Source organism: Ranitomeya imitator, chromosome 6 (assembly GCF_032444005.1).
Source record: "Ranitomeya imitator isolate aRanImi1 chromosome 6, aRanImi1.pri, whole genome shotgun sequence".
Lineage (NCBI taxonomy): Eukaryota > Metazoa > Chordata > Amphibia > Anura > Dendrobatidae > Ranitomeya > Ranitomeya imitator.
This window is the reverse complement of record NC_091287.1, coordinates 457806944-457823037: the sequence shown is the minus strand read 5'-3', so window position 1 is coordinate 457823037 and position 16094 is coordinate 457806944. Positions and strand designations below refer to the sequence as shown.

The 16094-nt window shown below is 42.1% G+C and overlaps 1 protein-coding gene across 2 annotated transcripts in view; it reads right to left on the bottom strand.

Moving 5' to 3' along the window:
• TERF1 (telomeric repeat binding factor 1) overlaps window positions 1-16094 on the bottom strand; it is a 72575-nt gene that overhangs the window by 18920 nt on the left and 37561 nt on the right. For both annotated transcript variants that reach the window (XM_069731478.1, XM_069731479.1), the window contains 3 exons: window positions 12886-13035; window positions 12066-12142; window positions 8619-8669 (listed from right to left, as the gene is read on the bottom strand). In XM_069731478.1, the coding sequence (XP_069587579.1) occupies window positions 8619-8669; window positions 12066-12142; window positions 12886-13035 (278 nt within the window). The remainder of the gene's footprint in view (window positions 1-8618; window positions 8670-12065; window positions 12143-12885; window positions 13036-16094) is intronic.

Sequence of the window (16094 nt, the reverse complement as noted above, 5' to 3'; positions counted from 1 at the left end):
TAGGCCCGGGTCGAAGCCGGGGCCTAAATTAGGAGCCGGCAGCCGAGGAAAGAGCCGCGGCGCCGGAATAGTGCGCCGCAGTAGAAAAGGCTGTAGAGCAGCCGCCGCGAAAATCCCCGCGGCGCCAGAGCACTGCGCCGCAGGGAGAAGCGGCGCGGCAGCCTGTGAGGGCTGTCGCGCTGGAGAAAGTAGTGCCCTATGAAACCGCCGCGCCGGAGCAGTGCGCCGCAGGAAGAAGCGGCACGGCAGCCTGTCAGGGCTGTATCACAGGCGCCGGACAGTGGAGAAGGTGGGCGGCTGTAGAACCGCGGCGCCGGAGATAGGAAGCGGTGCGGCAGCCTTTAAGGGCCCCGCGTCGGATAGAAGGCAGAAGGGCCACTGCAAGAAGAAACGCACCTTCCTGCTGCGCAATTGAGGACCACCTTATCCTGCAATCCCGGGTCATGCTGCTGCAATCTGGGCGCAAGCGACGACCAGGTAATCTGGGAGCCCCTAGCAAGACCCCCCCCCTTGAAATATCTGGGATGGGATGGAGAAATACTTACCTCAAACCTCCCGTGCCGATACTAACCTGAAAAGGGAATGAGACATCCAGGGAGCTGATGGACGTCCTCGTCTCCGCAACCAACAGGCTCTGGTGGGCGAGTGGGTGGGGGACGGAGCCATGACCGGACTTCTAAGCACGCTTTTGTGCTAGGCTCTTGGTCTTGGAGAGGGATCTATGAGGATACGGGGTGGCAGTACACGCCGTACTCATAGTCCGTATTGTGGGACTACAGGTGTGAATGTTCACCCTGTATGCCTCCGGAAAACCTGAAAGAAAACTACGCACATTGAGGTAGATAAGGGTCTAATGAAAGACCCGTGTCCACCTCCTACTGACACTAAGCTAAACTGAAGAGTATAATGCCAGTCGGTGGGGTGTACACTGCAGAGGAGGAGCTAACTTTTTTATTTGCATAGTGTCAGCCTCCTAGTGGCAGCAGCATACACCCATGGTTCCTGTGTCCCCCAATGAGAGGCGATAAAGAAATTCTTCATATTCTAATTTAAGCTCTGTTTCACTCTCTAACGATTGTCAAGATTTGCTTGCGGTCAGTGGGAAGATCTTTGTGTATTAGCTAAAAAAAAAAAAAAACTTCCTGCTAGGTCTTAAGACCGGGAAAAACAGAAAAAGTATTGCTTCAATCATGCTAGGATTGTTGTTGTAACTAAAATTGCATTCACACAGGCCAATAATCATTCACATTAAATGTTAACTACCCTTCATCCACATTAATTGTGTGATGTTTATGGGTTGAGCAACTGAACAATGTGTGCGAAAACCAAAATAAATTCTTGTTCATCTTTTGAAAATTGTGTAATGTAAGTGGAGTTCGTTCGCTCATTCAATAAGAACGGCTTTCATGTCTTGGTTGGTTCAGAGGCAGTTAGAACATTGACGTTTGTACATATTGGTGATTATTGCAAATGCTACTATTCACATAAAATGGAAACTGATTATTGAACATTTTATCACTAATTCAATTTTATTTTGCGGGCGGGGTTTGCTTTCTCAGCTCTGCTGCATTGCTAAATCTAAAAACTGTGTCAGAGCAGGCGCACCCAGTAATCGAAGTGACACATCGTTGGATTCAGGATCTCTTTGCCTACATCATATTGCTCTCAGATGAGGTAGTAAAAACCTGCTGACAGATTCCCTTTAAAAACAGGTTTCCTGCAGGTAATCTAGTTCTTGTTCTTCATAAATATACTGATGGTTTAACCCCTTGGGGAAAAGGTCATTTTAGACCACACCATTTTTGGATATTTCATTTAAATAACAAAAAAAAGTATTTCCAGGTTTTAAGTTTTTTTTTAAACAACTATGAATAAGGGGATATAGTAAAAAGGTTGAAGAAAGGAAAAGGGAATATCCAGCACGTCCATCCAGTGTAAGTAAAATATCCAAAATTTATTGAAGCATTTTAAAAAACAATATTAAAAAAGAGAGAGGGAGACTCTCTCTGCCTGACGCGTTTCTGGCGCACCACGGCGCCCTTAGTCATAGGAACTAATACCATCTAGATGAACAGGTTTATATATAGCAAGGAACCAATCACAGACATAGCAATCAATTGCATTGAAAAAGGCTGCAGCTAAACACACATAACAAGACTTTTTTCTCCTATTTCAAATACACTGAAATTGCATAAATATATACTTTAAATTGCCGCAAGATCTATCTGTTAGTTCAATATATATAAAAAAGGTCATTCCTGTAATTCATACCGTGTGGCTGTTTAGTATCTAAAGTCAGAATCCAAAAGGCTTCCCGCAGTGCTAATTGTTTCTTCCAATCTCCACCTCTAGGTGACTGACTAACCCTTTCTATGCCAAAAAATGAAAAATCTGATAGGTCTCCTTTATGTACAGAAATAAAATGTTTCGTAGCCCCAGAATAGCCTGAATTATTGTTATTTATATTTGCTATGTGTTCTGAAATTCTTTTTTTGATTTTCCTTGTGGTGTAACCTATATAGCAAATGTTGCAAGCCTTACATTTTATGCAGTATATGACGTGGTCAGAATCACAATTAATAAATGATTTTATATTATAAGTAACATTGTGATTCGAGGAAAAAGTAGTTCTTTTGTTGTCTGCAAATTGGCAGACATTACATCTGTTGCCAGAACATTTAAAAAAACCTTTTATTGATAGCCATGATGTGGGAGTTTTTTTCTGGCGCACCATACTGGGAGACAAAATATTCCCCAGTGTGCAACCTCTCCTGGCCACTACTCTGCATCCATTCTGAAGAATTGTGCATAAAGATTTGTCCTGATTGACTACAGGGAGATATTTAAGAATGATCTGTTTAATTTTATTGTACTGACTAGTGTTGAGCGATACCGTCCGATACTTGAAAGTATCGGTATCGGATACTATCGGCCGATACCCGAAAAATATCGGATATCGCCGATACCGATATCCGATACCAATACAAGTCAATGGGACATCAAGTATCGGAAGGTATTCTCATGGTTCCCAGGGTCTGAAGGAGAGGAAACTCTCCTTCAGGCCCTGGGATCCATAGGGATGTGTAAAATAAAGAATTAAAATAAAAAATATTGATATATTTACCTCTCCGGCGGCCCCTGAACTCAGCGCGGGTAACCGGCAGGCTTCGTTGTTCAAAATCAGCGCTTTTAGGACCTGAGAATCACGTCCCGGCTTCTGATTGGTCGCGAGCCGCCCATGTGACCGCCACGCGACCAATCACAAGCCGCGACGTCACCGCAAGCTATTAACGCGCTCATTTTTAAAAATGAGCGCGTTAATGACTTTCAAAGACGTAGCGGCTTGTGATTGGTCGCGGCCACGCGACCAATCACAAGCCGCTACGTCTTTGAAAGTCATTAACGCGCTCATTTTTAAAAATGAGCGCGTTAATAGCTTGCGGTGACGTCGCGGCTTGTGATTGGTCGCGTGGCCGCGACCAATCACAAGCCGCTACGTCTTTGAAAGCCATTAACGCGCTCATTTTTAAAAATGAGCGCGTTAATAGCTTGCGGTGACGTCGCGGCTTGTGATTGGTCGCGTGGCCGCGACCAATCACAAGCCGCTACGTCTTTGAAAGCCATTAACGCGCTCATTTTTAAAAATGAGCGCGTTAATAGCTTGCGGTGACGTCGCGGCTTGTGATTGGTCGCGTGGCGGTCACATGGGCGGCCCGCGACCAATCAGAAGCCGGGACGTGATTCTCAGGTCCTAAAAGCGCTGATTTTGAACAACGAAGCCTGCCGCTTACCCGCGCTGAGTCCAGGGGCCGCCGGAGAGGTAAATATATCAATATTTTTTATTTTAATTCTTTATTTTACACATCTCTATGTATCCGATACCGATACCCGATACCACAAAAGTATCGGATCTCGGTATCGGAATTCCGATACCGCAAGTATCGGCCGATACCCGATACTTGCGGTATCGGAATGCTCAACACTAGTACTGACTGCTATAAGCGGTAGAAAAAGTAATCTGCGTTTCAGGAGCAGCACTTGCATTTTCACTGTCAGAATACAATAAATCAGCACGTGGAATTTTGGAAACATGTCTGAATGCATGTCTTATATTAGATTGTTTATATCCCCTATCAAATAATCTATCAGAAATAAGATGACTTTCCTTGTGGAAACTTTCCTCACTAGAGCAAATTCTTCTCGCTCTCGTGAGCTCACCCCTAGGAATGGCATGAATGGTATGTCGAGGGTGTGCGCTGGAAGACATCAGGATTGTGTTTCCAGAATTGTCTTTTCTATAAAGAGAAGTATTAACCCTATGTGTTGTATTGCTGCCTGTAAGGAGCACATCCAAGAATGAAACCTCGTTTGATGGAATGCCGCTGGTGAAACGCAAATACAAAGCAGTGTCTATGACTACTATACAGCCCCCTTTGTCTGACTGGCGGACTGTCAAGTTGTAATTACGTTGTAAATCTCTAACAGCCTGAGATTGGTCTCTACTCAGGTTACTTTGGTGGTTTGCACTCCGGGTTTCAGCATGTAATTTTTTCAAATCTTGTTCGACCAGAGTCTGAAAAAGGTCTAAGGCAGGAACCCTTGATTGGAGGGGATAATATGCCAGATTAGATGAAAGCACCTGCACATCCTCGTCCTTTATTTTATTCTTGGCAAAATTTTCTTCCTGAAGAGAAGTTAAAGTGAGTAAAGTACATTGTTCCATAAAGGAAAGAGACGCATTATTTTCCCTGGTACAATATGATTTTTTTTGACAGTCCGCCAGTCAGACAAAGGGGGCTGTATAGTAGTCATAGACACTGCTTTGTATTGTAAGTTGATAATGTCTATTATACAGGATACTAGCACATATACTTCTTTAAGATCTGACCCCACTTTATCCTTTAAATATGACATGACTGAAATACTCAATAAAGCACAGAGATTGGGGGTTATCAGCAATAAGATTTACAAATGGCTATTGCCTGAACATTCAATTACTCCCATTTTCCATGGGCTCCCAAAAACGCATAAAAACGTTTTCCCCCCACCGTTACGACCTATAATTTCTGGGATGGGTTCCCTTAATGAAAACCTCAGTCATTTGATTGACGAGTATCTCCAACCTTTGATCCCAAGAATTCCAGGGTACCTTAAAGACACCTCAACAGTTTTAAAGGTTTTTGATACTTTTCAATGGTGTCATAATTATTCTTTTGTAACTTGCGATGTCACAAATTTATATTCTTGCATTCCCCATTCTTTGGCTATGACAGCAATTGAACATCATCTAAGTAAGTATAGTAGCTATTCAGATTCATTGAAATGGTTCATTCTTGCGTCTCTACATTACTTACTTAAGCATAATTTTTTTATGTTTCAAAATGAGTACTTCATCCAGACCATGGGTGCTCCTATGGGGTCTAAATTCTCCCCATCTTTAGCCGTTTTATTTATGGCATGGTGGGAAGAAACCTACATATTCACAGATGATAATCCATTTCTCCCATACCTTAATTGGTATGGGAGATTTGTGGATGATATTCTGCTAATTTGGCAAGGGGGTGTGACTAAGTTTTCTGATTTCATGCTCTATTTGAATAACAACAAGTGTAACCTTCGTTTCACCAGCGGCATTCCATCAAACGAGGTTTCATTCTTGGAAGTGCAACTTACAGGCAGCAATACAACACATAGGGTTAATACTTCTCTTTATAGAAAAGACAATTCTGGAAACACAATCCTGATGTCTTCAAGCGCACACCCTCGACATACCATTCATGCCATTCCTAGGGGTGAGCTCACGAGAGCGAGAAGAATTTGCTCTAGTGAGGAAAGTTTCCACAAGGAAAGTCATCTTATTTCTGATAGATTATTTGATAGGGGATATAAACAATCTAATATAAGACATGCATTCAGACATGTTTCCAAAATTCCACGTGCTGATTTATTGTATTCTGACAGTGAAAATGCAAGTGCTGCTCCTGAAACGCAGATTACTTTTTCTACCGCTTATAGCAGTCAGTACAATAAAATTAAACAGATCATTCTTAAATATCTCCCTGTAGTCAATCAGGACAAATCTTTATGCACAATTCTTCAGAATGGATGCAGAGTAGTGGCCAGGAGAGGTTGCACACTGGGGAATATTTTGTCTCCCAGTATGGTGCGCCAGAAAAAAACTCCCACATCATGGCTATCAATAAAAGGTTTTTTTAAATGTTCTGGCAACAGATGTAATGTCTGCCAATTTGCAGACAACAAAAGAACTACTTTTTCCTCGAATCACAATGTTACTTATAATATAAAATCATTTATTAATTGTGATTCTGACCACGTCATATACTGCATAAAATGTAAGGCTTGAAACATTTGCTATATAGGTTACACCACAAGGAAAATCAAAAAAAGAATTTCAGAACACATAGCAAATATAAATAACAATAATTCAGGCTATTCTGGGGCTACGAAACATTTTATTTCTGTACATAAAGGAGACCTATCAGATTTTTCATTTTTTGGCATAGAAAGGGTTAGTCAGTCACCTAGAGGTGGAGATTGGAAGAAACAATTAGCACTGCGGGAAGCCTTTTGGATTCTGACTTTAGATACTAAACAGCCACACGGTATGAATTACAGGAATGACCTTTTTTATATATATTGAACTAACAGATAGATCTTGCGGCAATTTAAAGTATATATTTATGCAATTTCAGTGTATTTGAAATAGGAGAAAAAAGTCTTGTTATGTGTGTTTAGCTGCAGCCTTTTTCAATGCAATTGATTGCTATGTCTGTGATTGGTTCCTTGCTATATATAAACCTGTTCATCTAGATGGTATTAGTTCCTATGACTAAGGGCGCCGTGGTGCGCCAGAAACGCGTCAGGCAGAGAGAGTCTCCCTCTCTCTTTTTTAATATTGTTTTTTAAAATGCTTCAATAAATTTTGGATATTTTACTTACACTGGATGGACGTGCTGGATATTCCCTTTTCCTTTCTTCTACTTCAGCTGAAATCACCAGCAGGTACTGCACCCACCAGTTGCATTCATTTGCAACGGTTTACAGATGCATATCTCGGCGTGTCAAGCTCCTAACTTTTCCTCTCCCCCCCTCCTCTTTTCTTGATAGTAAAAAGGTTGTAATTCGTATGATATTGGGGCACATAGAAGTTAGTATTTACTGTTTATAAATAAAAATATGAATAAGGGTACACCCTGTTATTGCATAGCAGGCTCCTACAAGAGGCAACCCAGGGGGATATTTACCTAGTTGCAAACTTGTTCCACAATATTGCCTAAGCAACTACAAGGGGGTCCATCCATCTTCCACAATGCGTAGATCACATATCACAGAGGGCTAATAGCCATGATCAAAGCCTTCTCTGTTCCTGGTGGCTGCAGCTCTAATGCAGTCAGATCTTAAAACCATTTCCCCACTGGTGAACAATATGTGGACACAACGTGGGGCTACCTTGATGTTACAGAAAGCTACCCCCTTACTGACCAGGCCAAGTTTTTCAAAATCTGACACGTGTCACCTTACGTGAATGATAAGATCTGGAATGTTTCAACACATCCCAGCGATTTTGAGAATTTGTTTTTGTGTGACATATTTTATGACAATGGTAAGTTTTGGCTGATATTTTTTATTTATAAAATATCAGACATTTGACAAAAAATGTCTAAAAATTAGCAATTTTCAAAATTTTAATGATTATCCCTTTAATCCAGATAATCATACCACACAAAATAGTTAATAAATAACAATTACCACATATGATTTTGGAGGTAGGTATATATGCTGGAACCTTTTCAGGAATAAATGCAACATGGCATAACCGGAAAGGAATAATTTTTGGGCCCTAAATTATTTTGGTTGTGAATTGGCATGGTAATCATCAGGATCAGAGGAAACCCCCACACTCTGTAAGCCATCTAGATGCCATAGTCACTATTGATAGCATCTAATGGGTTAAACATTGATGGTTGGTGCAAACCCGATCATGATTGATGCAGCAGGGTGTCCGCTATAGTGTACAGCTCACAGCTGCTTCATTTTCGGGGACACTATTCTCTTATATCTCAGGTCAGTTTTTAGTCGTATTGGTGGTCAGTAAGCAGTTAGGTGCCCTGACCACCTAAAGCCCCTGACGCACCATTACTAGCTTCCAATGAACAGTGACCCTATGGTGCAAAATTACATTACGAGTTTCATGGAGATCAAGCACTCATGTGAATAGTATCAAGCTGGTGATGTGGAATATGTTGGTGAAATATAAGCAATTGACATAAATTAATTCTTCCATACTGGGAGAGCAAGTCAAACTTTTTTTTACATTTTTGATATAGTTGCAAGGCTGCTTGTAATTTTCCTTCCCACAAACAAGAACTGACATCTTCTAATAATTTTCTTATCACATACCTCTTATCTGACAAACAAATGTAAAGGTATATGGCTTTTTAGAGAAGAGATCTGATACCATTACTGGCCCGGTGCATGTGCCGCCTGGATATAAGCAGGGTACACACAATAACCGCTCTCATTCACAGACCACAAGCAGGGGGTCTTGGAAATGTAAAGGAAAAAAATATTGGAAAACTAAAGCAAACATATATTACCTTTCCGTTACTTTATCTGCATTGTGTGCAACCGAATCTGGTGATTTGTTACTTGTAAAATAAAGACAGAAACAAATGAGTTTAGCTCCCGGCGTATTAGACATGGAATTCAATATTAAGATGCATTATGAAACAAGCTCATTCTCTCCCATCAGTAGCGGGAGAATGTCATCATTTCAATTTGTACAGAGAATTGACACTTACAAAGAATATCAAATGCTATAAAGAAATGGATAACAGAGCCTGATTCTTCAAGACCGGTATTATTTACTCTGGCTTTAAAGTGAACCTGTCAGCAGGATTGTGCTCAGCAACCTACAGAGTGTCATGTTGGCGCCGTTATACTGATTAAAATGTTATTTTGCTGTGTTCCGGGACATAGTGCGCCGGCGCATGCGCACTAATGCTTTTCAGCTTTGCCCGCAGTTGGGCAAAGCATACTGCGCAAGGCAAGATTGCCTTGCGCAGGCATGTACTACGGAGGACAGAGAATGAACTTCAATCCAATATTGCGGCCAGCATGCAGCCAGCGGGTAACGAAAGAGTGAATCAAACACCCGATAACCCCGCCCATATGACCGAAAACCGATCACGCCAAATTCAGGTGACAGGTTCCCTTTAAGTCTCCTCTTAGCCTTCTTTTTTGCAATCTAAACCTTCCTAGACTTAACTATTCCTTTCAGGACAGTCCGCTCACCATCCTGGTGGCGCTTCTCTCAACTTGCTCCAGTTTTTCAATTTATTTTTGAAAATGTGGTGCCCAGAACTGGACACAGTATTTCAGATGAGGCCTGACCAAGGAGGAGTAGAGGGGGATAATTACTTCATGTGATCTAGACCCTATGCTTCTCTTAATATATCCCAGAACGGTGTTTGCGCTTCCTGCAGCTGCATCACTCTGCTGACTCATGTGTAATCTGTAGTCTATTAGTGTACCCAAGTCTTTTTAACATGTGCTGTTGCTTAATTTTATTCCTCCTATTCTGTAGATGTAATTTTCGTTTTTCTTGCCCACATGTAGAATCTTGCATTTCTCCCTGTTAACCCCTTCATGACCTTGGGATTTTCCGTTTTTCCGTGTTCGTTTTTCACTCCCCTCTTCCCAGAGCCATAACTTTTTTATTTTTCCGTCACTATGGCCATGTGAGGGCTTATTTTTTGCGGGACGAGATTTGCTTTTGAATGACATCATTGGTTTTACCATGTCGTCTACTAGAAAACGGGAAAAAGATTCCAAGTGCGGCGAAATTGCAAAAAAAAGTGCAAAAAAATTGTTTTTTTGCTTGGCTATGTTCACTAAATGCTGAAACTGACCTGCCATTATGATTCTCCAGGTCATTACGAGTTCATAGACACCAAACATGTCTAGGTTCCTTTTTATCTAAGTGGTTAAAATTTTTTTCCAAACTCTGCAAAAAAAAAGAAAAAAAAAATTTGTGCCATTTTGCGATACCCGTAGCGTCTCCATTTTTCGTGATCTGGGGTCAGGTGAGGGCTTATTTTTTGCGCGCCGAGCTGACGTTTTTAATGAGACCATTTTGGTGCAGATATATTCTTTTAATCGCCTATTATTGCATTTTAATGCAATGTCGCGGCGACCAAAAAAACATAATTCGGGTGTTTTGAATTTTTTTCTCGCTACGCCGTTTAGCGATCAGGTTAATCCTTTCTTTTTTATTAGATCGGGCGATTCTGAGCGCGGCGATACCAAATATGTGTATATTTGTTTTTTTATTGTTTTACTTTGAAAGGGGTAAAAAGGGGGTGATTTAAATTTTCATTTTTTATTTTTTTATATATATTTTTTTTAAACTTTCATTTTTTTTTTTACTTTTGCCATGCTTCAATAGCCATGGGAGGCTAGAAGCTGGGACAACTGGATTGGCTCAGCTACATAGGAGCGATCATCAGATCGCGCCTATGTAGCTGAATTACAGCCTTGTGACGGGGTTCAGTGATGCGCTCATTTCCGGCCCGATGGCCGGAAGCAGTAGTTAAATGCCGCTGTCAGCGTTTGACAGCGGCATTTAACTAGTTAATAGCGGCGGGTGGATTGCGATTCCACCCGTTGCTATTGCGGGCACATGTCAGCTGTTCAAAACAGCTGACATGTCCCGGCTTTGATGCGGGCTCACCGCCGGAGCCCAAATCAAAGCAGGGGATCTGACCTCGGACGTACTATCCCGTCCGAGGTCAGAAAGGGGTTAAATACCATTCTATTAGTCGCTGCCCATTGTTCAAGCTTATCTAGATCCTTCTGAATCCTCTTTCTCTATCTTCTTTAGTGTTAGCTATTAGAGTTGGGTGAATTTGTTTGGGTCCCCGATTATTCGGCAAGCTATAGCACTTACCGAATAAGCTACAGGGGGAACCCGAATACATGGAGCGCGCTGGCTGATCAGCGCCGCAGCTGCATGTGTCACTGTCACAGCACATGCATAGATAGTCTGTTTGTTGGGCTCTCTATGCATGTGCTGTGACTGTGACACAGCCGCGACATATGCAGCTGCGGCCCCGAACAGCTGGCGCACTCCATGTATCTGGGCTCCTGCTGTGGCTTACACAGAAGCGCTAAAGCTTGCTGAATAGGCGGGGACCCAAACAAATTTGCTCAACTCTAATAGCCATCTCTCCTAGCTTTTTAGTTTACCTTCAATTCCCTAATCTAGATCATTTATAAAAAATATTGAACAACACCGTGGCCAGGACAGAGCCTTGTGGAACTCCACTTGAAACACTCATCCAATTGGATGTGCAACCATTTATTACCACTCTGAGTACGATCACTGAGCCAGTTATGAATCCACCTAACCATAGCCTTGTCAATCCCATACTTGGTCAATTTTTCAATAAGGATAGTATGAGATACTTTATCAAATGCTTTGCTGCAGTCGAGAAATACTATATCTACCGCATTACCCTGATCCACTCAGTCAGTGATTCCATCATAGAAGGAAATTAGATTAGTGTGGCATGACTTGTTTGCTAAAAATCCATGCTGGCTCTGGTTAATTACTGTATTCTTATCCAAGTACTTACATTCTTATCGGGAGTCCCTGCAACGCACGCACTGTGTACTGCGAGGATTCACCAGTTCCTGAGCCGGGACCGGTGGGTACGTATACGTTATATATAGTCCCAGTCAGAGTTCATCTAGTGGCGCGTCACTAGGTATTGAGCAAGGCAGCGCCCTACAAGTGTATGGAGAGAGGTTGCGCCCACTAGTCGGGTTCTGGCATAACGCATACGTCCCCGCCGGTCGTGGCTCAGAAAGAGGCAAATCCTTGCAGAGCCCAGTGATTGCTTTTGGTGGGGGGGATTCATGAGCCTGCAGTCACACAGAGTGACTGCAGACTTACCAATTTAGACTGGACAATTCCTTTAAGTATTAATAAAAAAACATAATAGAACAAGGCCCACTACTATGCTGTACAGTATTGGTAATACCTTATATTACTTGGTGCTTCATTCTCTCTTGATTGGACTTCCAAATTCCCTTTGGCCTCTACCATTTTTGTTGCTGCCTAAAAATTACAAAATGAAAACATTTCACTTATTTTCAATAAGGAGACAGGCAGCACATCCCAGAATGCACACAGAAGAGACAGATAATGATTATTGATCTAGCAGTTTAGTAAAATAACATAAGAGAAACAAGTGTGAGGCCTAAAATACAACAACACATTTCAGAAATGCTGTCATTTATGGAAGGTGTGAAAAAAAAAGTACCCTCATGTATTATGTAAACTACATTTGAATCGTCTTAAAGTCTACAGGCTTAGTCACAACTTGCAATTTCCAAACAAAAAAACAAAAAAAGATTCAGCACAGCTGTCCTCGCTTTGGTATAAGGCTATGTGCACACGTTGCGGATTTTGCTGCGGATCCGCAGCGGTTTCCCATGCGTTTACAGTACAATGTAAACCTATGGAAAAAGCAATCCGCAGTGCCAATGCTGCGGAAAAAAAACATGTGGAAACGCTGCGGGTTACATTCCGCAGCATGTCAATTCTTTGTGCGGATTCCGCAGCGGTTTACACCTGCTCCTTAATAGGAATCCGCAGGTGTAATCCGCACAAAATCCGCGGTAAATCCGCAAGTAAAACGCAGTGCCTTTTACCTTCAGATTTATGAAATCCGCTGCGGAAAAATCCGCAGCCCTCAAAAATACGTGTGCACATACCCTCATAGGTAGCCATGATGCCAGTGTGAACAGGACCACTTACTTACAACCTGCTTGCAAATCCCGACACCAAAGTTAATTCACCTGCAGTAAAACGACAGGACGCCTTCTGGTCAACATGAGACTGATGTAAGAGTTGATTTTCTTTAACATTTTGGCATAAGAAAAATGATTCAGGAACTCATGGTATGGGTCTTTTTTAGCAATCACCATAGACATTTTCATCCTCAAATACTAAGGGAAAAAAAAAAACAGAATAAGTATTTTACGTTTTATCACTATCTGCTTTACTTGAGGACATAACCCACTACAAAACCACGTTTTAAGCATTTATAGTACGGATGAGCAAATCGTTTGAAAGGTGAATTCACCAACTTCGCCAAATTTTCCCAAAAATTTTGATTTGATGTGAATAAATCTGCATGAATTTCATTACCGGAAAACTTGCAATTACTCAGAAAATAAATGAGGGGATAGGAGAATCACACTGGACAAAAGAGCTTACACTCTACAGAAGAGAGATTTATAATTATTATTATTTATTATGCATTACTTATATAACGCTATCATATTCCGCAGTGCTATTATTGCTGTCCCCAATGGGGGTCACAATCTACGTTCCCTATCAGTATGTCTTTGGAGTGTGGGAAGTAAACAGAGAACCCGGAGGAAGCTCACACAAACACAGGGAGAACATACAAACTCCTTGCAGATGTTGTCCTTGGTGGGATTTGACCCATCACTGCATTACCAGTGCTAACCACTAAGCCACCGTGCTGCCCAGAGGTTTACCTACTAACTCTGGAGATGGAAAACAACTCTGCCGTGCAAACTGTGCTCCACTGGGAACCACTGATCTGTGATGGCCCCGGTACTGACCGCTACGCAAGGTATGATAAGCCACTAGATATCATAGCTGCAGGTCATTATGGGGAAGATCGAACGGCCATGCAAAAAGACATGAACCCACTCTCTGATGCCTGATGCTTCAACAGTGTGGGAAATGGTGCAGAGCACATTTCTTTTTTACGAATCACGAGTTGAATCTCAAAATGCACGAATTTGTGCAAAATTCAGGAAATTCAACGCAAACAACATGGATCGATCCGCTCATCTCTGACCTACAGCAATAGTCTCTAATCTCAGGTTCCCTTAGTACTGCTGTATAGCTGCAGGCAATGGCAACATGTGTGTCAAAGCATTACTGAAACTATGCACATACAGCCAGGGCCGAGGCTAAGGGGCTTTACTGTGCAATTGCCTAGGGCCCTAGTTATCTAGGGGCCCTCACTGTTTGCTGCAGAAACTACATTGGTAGAAACTGCTTGAGGATCTCTGGTGACATCACGGTCGTGTGACTTTGATGTCACCACACGTCTTTTACGGTGCAACAGTCCAGAAGCACTGACGAAGAGACAGATTGGTAAGTATTATATAGTGTGTGTATGTGCTTGCACGTTTCTGTAAGCATGTGCTCTGTGTAAGTGTACGTGCTCTGTGCATGCAGCATGTCTCCATGTATGTTCTTTGTGCATGTATGTGTCTGCTCTGTGCATATATGTGCTCTGTGTATGCATCTCTGTATATATGTGTGTGCTGTGTATGCAGCATGTCTCCATGTATGTTCTTTGTGCATGTATATACAGTGGGGCAAAATACTCTGTTGTAAATATATACAGTGGGGCAAAAAAGTATTTAGTCAGTCAGCAATATTGCAAGTTCTACCACTTAAAAAGATGAGAGGCGTCTGTAATTTACATCATAGGTAGACCTCAACTATGGGAGACAAACTGAGAAAAAGAAATCCAGAAAATCACATTGTCTGTTTTTTTAACATTTTATTTGCATATTATGGTGGAAAATAAGTATTTGGTCAGAAACAAACAATCAAGATTTCTGGCTCTCACAGACCTGTAACTTCTTCTTTAAGAGTCTCCTCTTTCCTCCACTCATTACCTGTAGTAATGGCACCTGTTTAAACTTGTTATCAGTATAAAAAGACACCTGTGCACACCCTCAAACAGTCTGACTCCAAACTCCACTATGGTGAAGACCAAAGAGCTGTCAAAGGACACCAGAAACAAAATTGTAGCCCTGCACCAGGCTGGGAAGACTGAATCTGCAATAGCCAACCAGCTTGGAGTGAAAAAATCAACAGTGGGAGCAATAATTAGAAAATGGAAGACATACAAGACCACTGATAATCTCCCTCGATCTGGGGCTCCATGCAAAATCCCACCCCGTGGGGTCAGAATGATCACAAGAACGGTGAGCAAAAATCCCAGAACCACGCGGGGGGACCTAGTGAATGAACTGCAGAGAGCTGGGACCAATGTAACATGGCCTACCATAAGTAACACACTACGCCACCATGGACTCAGATCCTGCAGTGCCAGACGTGTCCCACTGCTTAAGCCAGTACATGTCCGGGCCCGTCTGAAGTTTGCTAGAGAGCATTTGGATGATCCAGAGGAGTTTTGGGAGAATGTCCTATGGTCTGATGAAACCAAACTGGAACTGTTTGGTAGAAACACAACTTGTCGTGTTTGGAGGAAAAAGAATACTGAGTGCCAGGCAGCAGCTGCCAAGGCAAACAGGATCATGGGGTGCATTAAAAGAGGTCTGGATACACATGATGAGAGCATTATACTGCCTCTGTACAAATCCCTAGTTAGACCGCACATGGAGTACTGTGTCCAGTTTTGGGCACCGGTGCTCAGGAAGGATATAATGGAACTAGAGAGAGTACAAAGGAGGGCAACAAAATTAATAAAGGGGATGGGAGAACTACAATACCCAGATAGATTAGCGAAATTAGGATTATTTAGTCTAGAAAAAAGACGACTGAGGGGCGATCTAATAACCATGTATAAGTATATAAGGGGACAATACAAATATCTCGCTGAGGATCTGTTTATACCAAGGAAGGTGACGGGCACAAGGGGGCATTCTTTGCGTCTGGAAGAGAGAAGGTTTTTCCACCAACATAGAAGAGGATTCTTTACTGTTAGGGCAGTGAGAATCTGGAATTGCTTGCCTGAGGAGGTGGTGATGGCGAACTCAGTCGAGGGGTTCAAGAGAGGCCTGGATGTCTTCCTGGAGCAGAACAATATTGTATCATACAATTATTAGGTTCTGTAGAAGGACGTAGATCTGGGTATTTATTATGATGGAATATAGGCTGAACTGGATGGACAAATGTCTTTTTTCGGCCTTACTAACTATGTTACTATGTTACTATGTTACTATGAGTTGCATCCATCAAACACCATACCTACTGTAAAGCATGGTGC